The sequence below is a fragment of the Scyliorhinus torazame genome, chromosome 5 (genome assembly GCF_047496885.1).
Source record: "Scyliorhinus torazame isolate Kashiwa2021f chromosome 5, sScyTor2.1, whole genome shotgun sequence".
Classification (NCBI taxonomy): Eukaryota; Metazoa; Chordata; class Chondrichthyes; order Carcharhiniformes; family Scyliorhinidae; genus Scyliorhinus; species Scyliorhinus torazame.
In genome coordinates, this window is record NC_092711.1 from 302,758,520 (window position 1) to 302,775,659 (window position 17,140).

The window sequence follows — 17,140 nt, forward strand, 5'->3', positions numbered from 1 at the left end:
ACTAAGCACCAATGTAACCACTCGTAAGTACAACTATAAACTACCCACTAGATCTCAAATAAAACAGATTAGACCAAGGTACAGCCTGAAGTGCAATCTCTTAGAGACATTTACACTTCAAGAGAATAACTGATAAGTCTGGCTTCAACACCCCTCAAATCCTTTCATTTATATTTTACAATTGTGTGCTTCAATTATCAAAATGGAAGCTTGCTCAGCTGGTCAGTGAGCCAATGTTTAGTCACACAAGACACAATATTAAGTTTGCAGTTTTATTTACAAGTAGTGAGAAAATGTACAGTTTCTTACATGGGTTACTATAGTGCAAAGTTATACTGTCACTTCAAAAGACTAATGTGCAGAAAAAAAGTACTTTTAGAACATCAGACAATACAAGGTACAGGGTCTCTTCCCATATCCCACATCACTGCATTAGGTATCCGAATATACAAGTTTGGTCTAATGTAACTAACGGGATTGTTGATGGCTGTAATTCTTGACAAAGTGAAAAGCACTTCATTTAATTGGAAAAAAAGTAAAACAAAGCATGCAGCAACAGCTCTCACACACACACATACCTACACTCACAACAGACCTACAGAGAACTCTAAACACAGTCACAAGAGTGACCACCCTGCTAAGCTCCAGTACCCCGGACATTTTATCAAAAAAGTCAAACATTGTTGTTGTTTTTTTATATAGACTAGCACCTTCTAGTAAGAGTTGTGCTGGCTTCAGAGAAGAGGCACACATCTGTTGCATAAACAGAAGTGACATTGACCCACTAGTTAATTTATAGTTAGACTTCTCACTGTAATGGTGGATTTTGGTTGGGGCAGATCAGTGTTCTTCCAACCTCTCAAAACCCATTCACTGGGCTATACATAGAAGCTGCACAAAATATGCAATGCAAATGGCACTGTATGTGTTACAGTGCACCTTTATTTTATGTGCCTGATACTGCCCAGACAGACTATGAAAGACCAGCAGGAAAGGTGGATGACCATAAGATGAAAAAATGAAATTTAAAATTCCTTGGCAAGTGCCCCAGGTACAGTGCATGCACTTCAACATGTGTTTTGACTCAACGTCCAGGGAAAAAGGCTTCAGACGGGTGGCTGTGTTGTAGCAGTTTAGCTTGCAAAATAATGCGATGATGCTAGAACGAGAAGGACTCAAATGCTTCATGATTTTCATGGCCTGACAGTGTTCTTAGGCACTAGGCTGGGTCAACAGTCCCGCCAGCTCTGTTCCACTATTGCAGATACCCGCTTTTCATATTCCCGTTTGTTCTCCTGGTACAGCTGTGCAGCCTGACTGTTGGCTGGACTGTTTGGATTTGGCTCATCCAGTAAAGACTATTAGAAAAAAACAAAAAAACAAACAAACTTAACAGCCAACACATCACATGTAGTTACACAAAAATCTCTCTGCAATTTGCCTTTAAAATGGGAGTAATAAGATTACCTATCTCTGGAAGCAGTTCCACCCACCCCCACCATTCAGTTCTCAATTTATGGATCGACAACGAGCTTGCTGCCCACAAAAGGGGCTGAAGCAGAATGGGCACTTAAGGAAATGAACGTGACGTGAAGGGCTATGGGACCAACAAGGTAGTGGAATGAATTGGATTGCACCATGAGCATGGCATGGACTTGATGGGTCGAATGGCCTCTTTCTCTCTCTCTCTCTCTCTCTTCCCCCCCCCCCCCCCCCCCCATTTTCATAAATTTAGAGTACCTGATTATTTCTATCAAATTAAGGGGCACTTTAGCATAGCCAATTCACCTACCCTGCGCATCTTTTTGGGTCGTGGGGTGAGGCCCACGCAGACACGGGGAATGTAGAAACTCCACACGGACAGTGACCCGGGCCTCAGCGCTGTGAGGCAGCAGTGCTAACCACTGCACCACCATGCCACACTCGAATGGCCTCTTTCTTCGCTGTAAATGACTGAATGCGCAGTCAGCCACAGATAGGGAAACAACACACGAGAAGCTGACACCATATAGAAATGTCGTAGGAAACATTTCAGCATCTTAAATTAAACTCAATAAACATACTTGCACACAGTTTATGTTGTAACCTGATGATTTCCAAACAATACAAGGCTGATTCTACCACCAGAAAATGAAGCACATTAACTAAGCAGACATCTTGCAGCAATAAAAGCCACTGGGGGGGGGGGGGGGGGGGGGAAGGAATGGAAGTTTATAGCACCACTGGGGGCTGGTTTAGCACAGAGCTAAATCACTGGCTTTGAAAGCAGACCAAGGCAGGCCAGCAGCTCGGTTTAATTCCCGTACCAGCCTCCCCGAACAGGCGCCGGAATGTGGCGACTAGGGGGCTTTTCACAGTAACTTCATTGAAGCCGACTTGTGACAATAAGCGATTTTCATTTTTCATTTCACTTACCTTAGATTATGGCTGACCTACATCTCAAGTCCAACTCAATTCCATAACCTCAATACCGGTGCCTAACAAAATCAGTTTGGCAATTTTCAACTGACTTCCGCAGTCTCAAAAGCTTTTGAGGAACTTTCCACCACCTTTCATTGAGGACATCACCCCTGAATGATCCATCTCTAACTTACGGTTATGATCATGGTTCAAATCCACTAAAAGCATTCCTTCCCTTGCAACAGTTTAATTTAATACCATTCATGACACTGGTCATTCACAAACAGACAAAGCCCAACCTTTCCAGTAACCCACATCACTACAAGCTGGGACAGCAGTGTACTGCATTTCAGGGAATTATATGTTATCCTCATGAAAGTACAAACTTCTGCTCAGCATAAATCTTGGTGATCCTTCCCTGCTGCCAACTGAGCTCGAATTGAAAGCAGAATCCTTACATAATTAAGCCGAGTCTTGTGCAAAGCCATGTTGTCAAATAATATTTCAGGCTCTATATTTCCCCAGTGGTTGAGATGATTTGGGCCTGAATGAGCTGAGCCAAACAGACCAAATATTTTCAAGTTCAATCAACTGTTCACATTGAGTTTGCTTCAACATTTCAACTATTCGCCTGGGGGTGGCATATAGTTAGCTAATTTCTTGCTTCTGTCCACTATCCACCTGGAATTGGATTTCAAGAGAAGAGAAAAAAAATACAAAAAGACTAACTAATGTCCTACGTGTCTGTTCAAATGGATGAAGTGAGCATACCACCAGAGGCGGCGACGAAGAAAGCAATGCTTCAAACAAAAAAACACCCATCACATCAGATCACCCATTCATCCCAACAAGTTCCAGATTGATTTAGAGCTTGGGACTTAATTTGTACCAGTTTCCTACCTGAACTGACAGGCTTTCAGTGCTCATAGCCACTGACTATGTGGTGGTTTAATCACCAATGCCAGCAAGAATTGATATCATACAACCTCCAGATGCTCAGTCCGAAATGTAAAACAGTCTAATCACAATTAGTATGGAGTCATTACGTTGGCCTAGGAATTGTTGAGAGTGGCTTATCCCACAGTGAGTACTGTGAATTGGATTTTTCTTCCTCGCCCTCCTTATTTTGTGCTGCAGATTGATTACGACACAACACTGATAGGAGCATCTTCAATGCAGGATCCAATTGCCCATCCTTGGAATCAATTTTTGGGTAGAAAAAGAAACGCCATAAGACAGAAAAATAGGTCAGGTTAGAGAGGAGAGTCAGGGAGATAGTTCAGATTAGGAGGGGAATAAAAGACTTCTAGAAAAGTTTGGCTTTTGTTTTGCAGGTACCACTGCTTCAGTGAGAACTAACACGACATTGGGGCTAGCTACTGGCTGGGAGCTGGGTAACAGTGGATTAGCCACTGGCCTTTCACCTCTTGGGCCTGGGTTCACCCAAGGCTGATGGGATAAAATAATCTCTATTTACAAAGGATCCATTAGAAGATAATTTGAGCAATCTCTTGTGTTATGATCAATTGGGGAGTATGGAGTGAGGCACTGCGTAGGATAAACAAGACCTCCTCCTATGCAAGGATGAGCCTGGTACAGTTTAAGGTGGTGCACAGGGTGCATATGACTCGGGCGAGAATGAGTGGGTTCTCTCAGGGGGTAGCAGATGAGTGAGAGGTGTGGGCGGGGGTCAGCGAATCACACTCACATGTTTTGGGGTTGCGATAAATTGGGAAGATTCTGGGTGGGAGTGTTCACGGTCTTTGCCAGGATAGTGGAGGACCCGGACCCTTTGATGGCGATATTTGGGGTTTCAGAGAAGCCGGAGCTCATGGAGAGGAGGAAGGCCGATGTTGTGGTTTTCGCCTCTGATTGCACGGCGGCAAATTTTACTGGAGTGGCGAATGGCACTGCCAGCGGGTATAGTGGCTTGGTTGGGTGACCGTTACAACTTCCTGCAGTTGGAGAGATACGAGTGAAGGGGCTCTGCAGAGGGGTTTGAGAAAAGGTGGGGGATGTTTGTGACCATGTTTGAGGAGCTGTTCGTCGCGGGAGGGGGGGGAGAGAAAGAGAGAGAAGGGGGGAAAAATATGTACAGACTGCATAGTTGATTGCTGGGAAGTATGTTTCCCGGGATATTTATATGTGTTGTAACTTGTTTTGATACATGTTGGTAATAAAATATATATATTTTTTAAATCTTGTGTTACTGGCACGTATGCATTGCAATATGATAAGCTGCCCTTAATCCAGTACCAACTGGCAATCTACTGGAGGCCAGACTTACTGATGACAAGAAGTGAAAGTGTCACACTTGTGAGGCTGGGGGTTTGAGATAGACTTGGGCAGAGCAGAAAGAACTTCACTGGTGACTGGTTATGCTATACCTGACTGGAGATAAGAGTTGGCTGGAATGGAAAAAGGTTTATTCCCACCATAAACATCACTCAGCTCAAGAGAAAAAAGTCTTGTGTATTAGAAACTGCACAGCATGTTATTCAACCCATCATGCTTTCACTAGCTTTACACTGGAGGGAATCCGCAATTATATCTAACTGCCCTTGCACAAATGACAGTAGCACAGATTCAATCATTGTCGTAGGATCAGAAAGCTTTCTGATCAAATCTCAAGTCAGGCAGGGTCGTCCTTTCTCCATCTTATTCACGTGCTGCAAACCTTTTACCAAGTCCATCAGGAAGGAGACAGATATAAGGGGTGACAATCCCATGCAGCGGAGACACTCAGGTCAACGCCTTCCTCTGCATGGATGATGTTTGCAGTCTTCTGCTCATATCCACTGTCAGATCGCAGACTGATGAGCATCTGCAACCAGTTTGGACTGGCCTCAGGAACCAAAATAAATCACGCCAAGAGCGAGACAGTGTTCTTTATGAACTGGATTGACTGATCCTTTTTCCTCTTCATCATGTCAGACTGCCTGAATCTGCTAGTGATATGGTTCATGGAAGCTGCAGTAGGAGCTGAAACAAACTGAGCATGTGTAGGTGATGCACCCTCCACTGCAAGAAAGAAACTGGTCATCAGGTTCAAGGCACTCTTGGTGTTGCTTTACGCAGCACAGGTTTAACCCACACGCTACGAATGAGTCGTGGCAGTCTCCTGAACCAGTTTCAGCATTGTCTGGAGATCACAAATGGATTGCATCCACAGCAATGGCTGCATCAAGCTGTGCATAGACCCGCGGTTCACAAACACAATGTCACTACTTGCTGAGATTTTATCAATCCCTTGTGTTCTGAAGGATAGGACTGGTCACATTGCTGCAGAGCACACCAGTCACTTGGGAGTGAGTCATACCACCTGTGCCCTGGATAAACCTGACCATCGACAATGCTCCACGCATAACATCCTTGTGGCCCTCAGAGAAAAGGATAGTGGATCGTGTCAGATGGATCCCCGAGGAGATTCTTGGGGGGATTCTTCATCGCTAGAATTTTCAATCAAGTACCAAGGTAGTGGTGAGAAGTGCTCTCATCAGGTCCTTTAAGCATGGTCGTAGTCTCAGACCCTCTGCTGCCCTTAAAATGGCTGCAGTGGGGAGGGGGCAGAAAAAGACTGTCACCTCCCCCTTCTGAAATATACCTTTGCAAAGCAGATCTGGAAAAATGCACAGCAGTTTTGAGGTTCATCTGGACAGTTCAGTAATGCAAGTCTCTATGATCTACAGTTCCTGGGATGCATACCAAGATAAACAGCAACTGTTGCTGGAAGGCCCTCAACTTGGTGAAAGGTGCTTTGTGGTCTACCCAACATTTGCTGGTCTTCCAGTGCAAAAAGTGGCCAATGACTAAGGTGTTGCAGACCAGCGTACTCCAAGGTACGTGCCGAGGGACGCTGGACAAAAACTCAATAGGGAACGGCCACCAAGGCCCTCCCCCACAACAGTACACCATGTAAAATGCTTCAGGCTATATGTTTAACGTGAAATGAATAGTGCAATTCTAAACTTTAATTGTAAGTGTAGTGAGGCACCTCAGAGAGCCATATAACATATTGAACCAATTTATTTTGAACTTTATGGAATGTCAACTTTGAACTATTATACAAATTTTATGAATAAATTACATTTTTGGAATGTAAAATGGCCACTTGGTTGGGATGCCCAAAGGTTGCCAATGGCTGTAGCGCCGCGTATTGTTGAGTTCAGCATAGCAGAAATAAATAATTTTTCTTGTAAAATTAAACAAGCATTGGGTCACTAATTTTAGGCATGTTGTCCCAGAGAGTGTTACAACATGCATTTGTCTCTGCAGTTTCATCCATACACATACACTAAGTTCTAGTCTCTATCGGGACACTGTGTGCCTGCACACAGAGGCAGATACAACCGAACAAGGCAAAAAACTGTGTGGGTGGGGGATGGAATAGAGAATCTTGTGCATTGCAAAGTGGTGAGCTACAGATTAAAGTGGTGAGCACTGTTGCTTCACAGCACCAGGGTCCCAGGTTTGATTCCCAGCTTGGGTCACTGTCTGCAGAGTCTGCACGTTCTCCCAGTGTCTGAGTGGGTTTCCTCCGGGGGCTCCGGTTTCCTCCCACTGTCCAAAGATGTGCAGGTTAGGTGGATTGGTCAGGCTAAATTGCCCTTGGTGACCAAAAAAAGGTTAGGTGGGGTTACTGGGATAGGGTGGAGCTGTGGGCTTAAGTAAGGAGCCCTTCCCAAGGGCCGGTGCCAACTCGATGGGCCGAATGACCTCCTTCTGCACTGTAAAATCTATGATCCATGAATTCTCCCTCGAACATGTGTACCCGAACATGCGCCGGAGTGTGGCGACTCGGGGATTTTCACAGTAACTTCATTGCAATGTTAATGTAAGCCTACTTGTGACAATAATAAAGATTATTATTAATGAGAAAAGTCTTGGCTTCCATGACAGTGTACGAAAACCAGTTAGGGTAAAGGTGCAAAGTAAACATGGTATAATTACCTGTATAGATGTTAAGATTGAAGACACATCATAAGTTGGACTCCAGCGATTCTGCAGTATATCCAGACATATACTGCCATCTGCATAGACTACAGAAAATACAACACGTTATCCCGATGCTAATTGATTCACGTCTCCACCCTTCCGTTAAACTATGGCAACCATAAATGTCGTTGTGAGTGCTTCATAAATTCAAAATCAGGGGCTTGTGAAATTAAAACACCTGTATTTAATAATTCAGCAACATTTACTGCCAACATGAGATCTAATTCCCAGACTGGAGTCTGAACGACAACATCCCTTTTAACTACATATTAAAATGCGAAAGTCTATTTTGACAACAGAGCTGAAGACATCAAAACCCATCCGTCTTCCGAAGCAGCTTTTCCACGTACATTAGAATTGCCCACGTTGAAAGGTTTGGATCATTGTTCAAAACACCACTCTATTTATGCTTTTGGACGTGACCAAGTCAAAGTCAAGCAACACTTCCAAGGATCTGGGTGCAAGTGAAATTATAAATATCAGGAAACAATAGGGATGAAACGCAATTACTGCACTTTCCAATTTAGGAAAACCCAAAGGTGTTCGGATCACCCATCATTACAAATATGCAAAAAGGGTCACTTTAAAAATTTCCTTTAAAAGCATATGTTTTAAGATACGTCAAACATTTTTGGTTACATTCTTATTCCGTTTAAGTAATTCTTATTCCGTTTAAGTACCTCTAACAGAGAATATTTAGTACTGGTGGACCATGTCAATGAGTTGACCATTAGCTCAATTACAACAGCCGAGGTCATTGCTCCAAATGGTTTATTATGAGAACTTATTCTATTCGTTTTTTTAGTAACTTGGGACTGGATTTTATCCTCCAGCTCGTCAGCTCAAGACAATACTTTATTTCTCAGATCTCCCAGCATATAGCTCAGGTGTGTTACTTCATATTGCCATTTCTATCCACCTTCTGAACCTGAAGAGATGGGCTGCAAAAAACATGTCTGCTCAAGATCAGGCTCGTTAGTAAAAGTGCTGGGAGGACACAGGTTTAAACCTTACAACTCTAGTCTACACCCAAAGGACAAAATATCTCCTCTGTCTACTCTTGATGGGACATAGTTAGCCAGTCTCAATCTACCCACTGGGCACAGGCCCATGGCACAAAGTCATTCCGCATCCCACAGGATGGCCAGTGAGGAAAACCATACAATTACTACAATACTGAAGGAGGCCATTCGAGTCTGCACCGATCCTCTGAAGGAACCCGACCTAGGCACACTCCCCCACCCCATCACCACAACCCCACCTAACCTTGGGGCAATTTAGCGTGGCCCATCGGGAGGAAGCCCACACAGACACAGGGAGGAAGTGCAAACTCCAGTCACACAAGGCCGGAATTGAACCCGGGACCCTGGCACTGTGAGGCAGCAGTGCTAACGACTGTGCACTATGTCACCCCTGAAATGGTCTGGGAAGAAAATCTCACTGGAGCAATATGAAGGTGCACCAACCACTCCATATGATTTATTCTACATTTAACGCAGAAAAACTTAACATAGACATTCTGTGCTTGAAAATAGATATTCCATTCTCCGCATGATCATCCTTCATCCTGAGTGGTCACAAAATGCAAGTTTTAAAAAGTGTCTATTTTTTCCACAAAATATGTTTGTTTCCTCTAAAAAGCAAAGTACTGGAATGTGTTCACAGCACCAGCACGGAGGGCAAGATCATCAAAGCTCAGTTTAACTGGGCTGGACGTGTTAGAATAAATTATGTGCATTCAAACAGGTCTTTATGGAGAACTGGTGACTGGCAGAAGAAAACAGGAGACAAGTGGCACTTCAAGGACACAGTAAAGATGCACAGATATGATATCTGGAGACTCTGGCTAAAAAGGAGGGGAGAGAAGGGCTTTCTTTGTGCTACCATGTCAGTGTGGAGACAAAACCCAAGATGCAAAAGGCAGCAGCAGAGGAATTGACAGAATTCCTACCACCCACAGCCACCTCCCAAAGAACATGGCTGTAATAGATAATATTGCAGCCTGCATTTGTCTACCATACTTCCTTCATTGTTTTTTTTAAAAATGTTTTTATTCTCCATTTTCACATTTTCCTTCAAAGTTTACACCCCACCAACAGGCAACAAACGGTAACAAATACAAAGTCAATACCCTTAACATCAACAACGATCCCATCCTCCCACCACCCCACCCAACTGTATATGCCTCAAATAAAACAAACCCTCCCACGGTGGGAGAAAAAAAAACAAAAGCGAAAAAGAAAAAGGAGTCCGGAATCGCCCATGGCCACCATTAACCGATAGAGTCGCCCTCCCCCCACCCCGCGACAACACTCAATACCATCCAACCTCCAAAAGAGTATCGTAAATGACGCCCAAGAGTTGTAAACCCCCCCTCCCCAACTCCTCACCCTCCACTTCCTCTTGTAAAACTCCTCCCCCCAACCTCTGTTCCTTCCCCCCAACTTCCACCCCGGCTAGACCACTCGGACCCTGTTCTGCCAGGCTCCGATGGCCGCAGCCCCTCCCCCCCCACCTCACTCCAGTTCACTGGCCGGCTTAAACCGGCCAGCGTGGAGGCCCCCCCCGGGTCCCTTTCCCCCTTGCCCGGCCCCAGGAAAAACCCAGAAGTCCCCTTTTAGCACACAAACCCCGCATATCCATCCATACCCCAAATAGCCCTCATTCCAACTGAAAGTCCCATTTCTTCCCTTGTCCAAATATACACAACGTTGGCTCCTATAGCCCATACACCAGCACGCAGTGAAACAAAAAAGAAAAAAAACAGTCATGAGGCTACATTGCTACATGACCGTTTCTCAATTCTGCCACAGTCCTTCTGCCTTCGCAAACTCCTCCGCTGCTTCTGGCGTCCCGAAATAAAAGTCCTTGAACTTGTAGGTCACCCTCAGCTCCGCTGGATATACAATGCCGCACTGCACCCTGCTAACGTACAGTGCCCTCTTCACCCGGTTGAAGGCAGCCCGCCTCCCCGCCAGCTCCACCGGAAGCACAGAGTCACTACTCTTGGCGGCTCACTCGCCTTTGGTACAGGCCTCCACGACTGATGTGCCCGATCCAGCTCATATCGGGAGGGATCCTCCCCCAATAGTTTTGCCAACATCGTGGCAAAATACTCAGTCGGCCTCGGTCCTTCAACTCCTTCGGGCAGCCCCACAATCCTCAAATTCTGTCGCCTGGATCTGTTTTACAGGTCTATCATTTTGCCTTGCAGATCCTTGTTGACCTCCATCACCTTCTGCATCTCCTTCCCCATCGAGGTAAGTTGACCACTGTGCTGCAGTACTGTCTCTTCCACTTCCTTCAGCGCCACCCCTTGCTCCCGCATCTCCGCCACTGCGCTTGCCACCACCGTCCTCACCGGGGTAATCGCCTCCTCCACCAGCACTTTCAAAATCGCCCCCATCTCCTTCCTCATTGCCTCCATATGTTTCGTAAACTGCCTTTCGAATTCCACGGCCATCACCCTAGTTATTACTTCAGCCGTAAGCAATGCGGCCTCCCCTAGCGCTCCAGCCTCCATTTTCTTTACTGACCCCACGGTGACCTTTTCACTCCCCGACGGACTTTCAGCTGTTTTTTTCACGGCCGTTTTTTTGCCGGTCTTCGACATTTCCCTTCTTTGTGCTGTCTCCCGACTTTCACTGTCTTCGCTGGCCCTGAGACCGGGCGTTAACCCCCGACAATGTCGTTCCCGAACGGGAGCCATCCAACGCACAGCTGCCTCCCGCCCGCCGTCACCGGAAGTCCCACAGACAGGGAATCCTTTTGGCAGTGTTCGCTTCACCAATCTGCCCCCAAAGGTCTGTGGAAACTCCTGAAAAAGGTCTAAGTGTCCGTTCCAGACGGGAGCTGCCGAATGCGCGACCTACTCCTCCATGGCCGCCACCGGAAGCCTCGTCCCCGCTTCTTCAATGGCCTTGGTGAGATCTTTTCACAGTTATTCCCTCTGCTGCTAGAATTCACCTTTAATAAAGGCCCTCAAGTCAGCTTGAAGCCTTTAAGCTTTTGTCTTTCCTGCAGCTCCAGTCAAATCTTTTACGGTTTCTGCCAGGTCTGGTAACCAAGAGACATACCATTCCTGGGGGGAAAGTACCCCTCCAACATTCACCTACGTCTTTTCATCAAAATTCCACCCCGTATTGATTAAAAAAAGAGCTCTTTTCTGTAACCTTGGGCAGGAGCTGCCTTGTGTGTGACCACTTACTCCATGGTCCACACCGGAAGTGACTTCCTTCATTCTTGACGTCACTTTGAAGTACAAGGTACACACACTAATTTTCTCTACCACCAGATAATTGACCACAGTGCATCTGAAGTAAATTAATTCCAATAAACGCCACATTTCATTCACTTACCATTTGGGTGAAACATTTTTGAAACAAATCTAACTGTGGGTGGCTTGTTTGGGTATTCTTCTGTGAATTCTATTGTGAGCTTAAAGGTACCTGGAATGAGAAACAAAAAGGGGGTTGAAAGAGAAACAGGATCTATTACTGGTGTTACATTGAATGAAAGTGGTTATCAGCTGTACACAACTTTTTCCTATTTAAAATAAAAATCCTGTAGTTTTGTTGAATTGCAAAGGCACAGGTTTCCTGATCTCAAGACATGCCAAACATATCCCTACAGGAAGAAAAATGGTTCATCGTGATTTTCATAGTAACTTCATTGCAGTGTTAATGTAAGCCTACTTGTGACACTAATAAAGATTATTACACACTATTTAAGAAAAATTTAAACAAAACCAGAAACAGCTCACCAAGCAATAACCCCCAGCCATGGCCCTGCAATGCAAGTCCTCTATTGGGAGTCCCAAGCTTTACTGAGTTTGCTGAAGCTGATATCACTCTGATTTGGAACTATATTGCCATTCCTTCACTGTTACAGGAACCTTGGAACTCCCTCCCTAACAGCACTGAAGATGTGACTGTATCCGATGGACAGCTGTGGTTCAAGGTGGCAGCTCATCACCACCTTCTCAAGGGCAATCAAGAACGGTCAACAAATTGGGCAGCACGGTAGCACAGTTGCATCACAGCTCCAGGGTCCCAGGTTCGATTCCCGGCTTGGGTCACTGTCTGCGGAGTCTGCACGTTCTCCCAGTGTGTGCGTGGGTTTCCTCCGGGTGCTCCGGTTTCTTCCCACAGTGCAAAGATGCGCAGGTTAGGTGGATTGGCCATGATAAATTGCCCTTAGCATCCAAAAAGGTTAGGCGGGGTTACGGGGATAGGGTAGGGACATGGGCTTAAGTAGGGTGCTCTCTCCAAGGGCTGGTGTAGACTCGATGGCTGAATGTCCTCCTTCTGCACTGTAAATTCTATGAAATGCTGGCCATGTCAATGACACCCCCATTCACAAGAATTAATATTTTTTTATAAAAATCATCAGGACAGCAATCAAATGGCTTCTGACATCTTGGCCAAAATGCCGTGCATCTCTTCCTGCCCTATTGGTTCAGTTTCCAGGTTGAAAAATAACTCTCTGCTTATTGGATGTTGTTTGGAATCTGACTCAATAATAGTGCCGCCTTATTAAAGTGGCTGGCCTACATTCACCATTTTGGAGCATATACAGAAAGGAATGATTCTGCCTAAGTATCAACATTTGCTCCCTAATAAGAATCTAACTTCAGGAACAGGCCAAAAATAATTCCTGCCTCCCACCTACTGACACTCAAATCTTTCAGCCCAGAAGGCAGCCACTCAATCCATCATGCCTATGTGCCAGCTCTTGGAAAGAACGGCTTACAATTTGCATTGCAGAGCAATGCACAACTCACTAAAAAGTAGTGACGCAGGTGAAAAAGATACAAAAAAAAAAGAGCAAGCCAAGCACCGTGGTTCATTTCTAGGAGGAAAGGAATTGAAAAGCAGAGGAGTTATGCCAAAGTTGCTTACAACCTTTGCTGGTCCACAACTGGGAGTACCGGGTATATTCCTGGTCTCCACGTTATAAAAGGATATTGACAAATTGGATCAAGTGAAAAAAGGTTCACAGAATGTCAGGAAAGTCTAAATAGGCTGGGCCTCCTCTAGAAAACAGAAAGCGGGGGTGGGCCTGATAAAACATTTTAACGATCTACGAGGGATAGATGCGGAGGGAAGGTTTCCACAAATTTGAGTTAGAAATACAAGATAGTCACTATTAAATTAAGTTTTTGCTCAGGAGCAGAACTCTCAACCACAATGAGTAGCTGGGGTAAAAAGCATAGATGCAATGAAGGGGAAGCTAGACAAGCACTAGGGAAAAAGGAATAGGGGGTATTCCGATGTGGTAGGTGAAGACAGGAGAGTGGTGGTCGGTTTATACTATATGTCAGTTGGGCCCAATGGCCAATTTTGTTGTCCATAGTCACGCACATTTTTCCCTTTCACATGTACACCATGATACAGCTACCCTTTGAACCCTATTCCCAGCTCTCTGCTGGGATGGTTCATTGTCCACCTGGCTGCATAATGCTGAACAAAGCAAATGCAGTTCAACCTTTATTTTCTTCTTCACCAACAAAAGAAAGCATGCAAATGCCAAAATGAAGCATCAAGTTCCACAGAGCATGTGAAGAAAGCCACAAAGGAGAAAACAAAAGTCTGTTCCATCGTTTCGCTCACATCCCTCTGGCAGGGATCTACAGTGGTGCAAGTGAAACCTGGAGCTCATTATGCTGTGAGCTGCAAGATTAAACCGAACTTCCATCAATCAGTGGCACAGTGTATCACAACACTTGGGTGACTCTTGACAAAAAGTCAAAACAGTTAACACTATTCTAATCAAATGTTGACTCAAACTTTAGACGTATTTTGTTTTGATTTATCCAATGGAATGATCAATTCAGATGTATTTACACCTGAAACTCAGCCAGAAAATTAATGCCCAATTTTTTGGGTCAAAGAGATTTTGTTCCAGTTCCTCACTTCCATCAGCTGGCTCCAAATTGAAGAAAAAAAACATTTACACTGACAAATTCTTACCTGAATTTCAATTGGTGAATATTCAGTTGCTGTTCAATCATTTTGTTACACACACTGTAGCACGGCAACAAACAGTATTGCCAAATGTACTGCGTTCTGCATCACAGCACATATCCCGATATCAAATTACAATATTTACAGAGTGTTACAGAAAAAACACAGGATTATGCTTCACTAACTTCAGTTCACAGATTATCGCTCTTTTCAGGGGCAACATTAGCTGCATATTTGAATGACAATCCTCAAAAAATAACACTTCTACATTTTTCCTTAAATGCCACACATCTCTAATCTCTATTGTTCTGTGCTCCAGGCCTTGGCTTCTGTTAATTTACAAGGATGTAAGAGCGGCATTATGTGCCACAAACTACATCCCAATTTCTAAATAGCAAGAAAGTAAAAGCTCACACCTAAAAGTGTTACCCAAGTGGAGAATCACAGCTACAGGCCAAGGCTTCCATACTCAGTAATGTGCTCCAAGTAGGGTAGTTTGCAACAACAAAAACAGTTGTACTTACAAGGAAACTATTTTCTCCCTGCCTCCACCTTAACCAGGAAGCTGCTTCCTACAACCCTAAAGTCAGTGTTCAGAACTGGTTTTGTTTGGAAACAAGGGAGTGAACGGCATTGGATTTGAGGCAAATAACAAGTGTCACCATTTATATAAACAGGAAATGTAGCTGCTTCTAAAAGAAAATCTACAAATTGTCAGTGTCTGAACTTCTAATCTTTTAATAATAATAATAATTTTGCTTATTGTCACAAGTAGGCTTCAAATTAAGTTACTGTGAAAAGCGAAGCATTTTGGTCACCATCTTTAGTGTCAGATCACAATCAAAATTCTGTCCATCCTTTCAAATAGATGGACTGAAAAGGGAGGCATTTTACCAGACTTCCACCAAGACATCATATTCCACAAGTTTATTTCTTCTGGATGCTGACTTACCATCTTCAAAAGGCGTTCCCTCCGGCCTGTACAGGGAATAAAGGGGGGGGGGAAATAATTAATGGTGACAAATATACAGTGATCCCTACATCATTACTTAAAATAGGTCGAAGCAATGTGCCTGGATGGACTAATCTAACAGGTAGGGCACTTCAAACAGATTGGCGTTTACTCATCACATCCTGAATCCGCCCCCCTCCCCTCTCCCCTCCCCCAGTTTGAAGCGTGTATCCCAGACTGGGGAAACTCCACCCCAGCAGCTTGGCTCTAGCACAGAGGGGAGGGGGTAGTTAGGGGATTTCTGCTGGGGCAGGGGACATGTGGAAAAGACAAACCCCCCCCCCCCCCTCCCTCCCCCCGGGGCCTCAGAGAGACACGGTCCTCCCACTCACCCGAATATCACTGCATTCCACACCATGATGTTGTTTTCCGAGGGCGCTCCACTCACACCGGCTGGAGGATCCTCCTGCAACCTAGAAATCCGGGAGGGGGAAGAGAGGGAGGGGGGTGAGACACACACAGTGAATACACTGAAGATAGTGAACACAGTGATCACACTGAAGATAGTGAACACAGTGATCAGAGCCGGCCCGCCCGCTGGCCTTTCCATATTTAAAAGTCAAAGCAGCGCCATGTTAAATGGGGGGGGTGCCTGCCCAGCCCCCCTCCTACCGTTTAAAGTCCCTCATTAGGCGCCTCCGTGCTGGGGTGGACATCTCTGCCGCGGTTTGCGGGTTAATAAAGGGACATAAAGAGCGGAAGGAACGCAGAAGCTTTTGCAACACTCGCCCCGACACGTATCAAAGAATATTGTTACTGAACGTTCGATCCGGCTGGCCGAGCGTTTCAGGGGCAGTCCACTGCGGGCGGGAGGGGGGGGGGGTGTGAGGGGGGCCCTGACTAACCTGAACCCGCCTCAAACACAATCCTGACAACACAGCCTAAATATCCCCCGCTATATCTTATTGTTTCTTCAAGTCGCTCGGGAAAAAGAAGTCGTCGCCGCTTTCATTATTGCCAGCTCGTTGTCATCAACAGCCACCCCCCCCCTGTCCACCAGCCACAATGGTACCTGCCATTGGGCTAAGTATTGACGGTCACGTGAGCGAAGGCTGAAACTTGACAAATAGATTCGTCATCTTACCTGCTGCAGGCCCTTTCCCACTCACTGCTGTTCCTGGGTTTCAACACAGACATGCAAAAAAAAAAACACAGCCCACACTAAAGCTTCTTTTAATCTGGCTGCAATGTTGCCCAAATCTCTTACTTTCGTCCAGCAGCAGGATTTGCAAAAAAAACAGAGAGAGAGAAAAGGAGGCCATTAATTCTGTTCATTGCTTTGAAAGCAGCTCCTGCTGTTTCCTATGCTTGGACAGAAACCACCCCATGTTTATCGTTGGAAATCTATACAAACCTGTTCCTCTTGAAAACTCTACACAGGCCCTCCTAATAAAATAAACTCAAATCCATAGAATCCCGACAGAGCAGAATTAGGCCACGCGTACTATCAAGTCTGCACCAACCCTCCAAAACATCACTCTGCCCAGGCCCACTCGCCCACCCTCGCCACGTAACTGCATTGATAATGGCCAATCCACACCAGCACCACTTTGGACTTGGGAGGAAACTGGAACACCTGGAGGAAACTCGCGCCAGACACGGGGAGAATGTGTATTTCACAGGTCGGCGCAACACTGAGAGCCGAAGGGCCTGTACTGCGCTGTAATGTTCTATGTTCCACACCGTCACACAAGGCCGGAATCAAACTCAGGTCCCTGGTGCTGAGGCAGCAGTGCTAACCACTGTGCCCCCCCCCCCCCCCCATAAA

At 45.4% G+C, this 17,140-nt stretch overlaps 1 protein-coding gene across 1 annotated transcript; it reads right to left on the reverse strand.

The window, feature by feature from the left end:
* Nucleotides 1-903: 903 nt before the first annotated feature.
* On the reverse strand, nt 904-16,160 carry ube2a (ubiquitin-conjugating enzyme E2A (RAD6 homolog)). The gene is made up of 6 exons (XM_072505849.1): nt 15,985-16,160; nt 15,705-15,785; nt 15,313-15,338; nt 11,754-11,843; nt 7,351-7,439; nt 904-1,358 (listed from the first exon to the last, which is right to left on the reverse strand). Exons 1-6 carry the CDS (start codon nt 16,026-16,028, stop codon nt 1,230-1,232), a joined length of 459 nt encoding a protein of 152 aa, XP_072361950.1. The 5' UTR covers nt 16,029-16,160; the 3' UTR covers nt 904-1,229.
* Nucleotides 16,161-17,140: the final 980 nt, after the last annotated feature.

Bases quoted from the DNA above. Each gene is read 5' to 3' on its own strand.
- ube2a (XM_072505849.1), bottom strand. From the start codon at position 16,028: ATGTCCACCCCAGCACGGAGGCGCCTAATGAGGGACTTTAAACG. The intron at 15,786-15,984 runs GTAGGAGGGGGG...CCGGATTTCTAG, and splicing joins CTAATGAGGGACTTTAAACG to GTTGCAGGAGGATCCTCCAG. The intron at 11,844-15,312 runs GTAAGTCAGCAT...TTCTCATTCCAG, and splicing joins GGGAACGCCTTTTGAAGATG to GTACCTTTAAGCTCACAATA.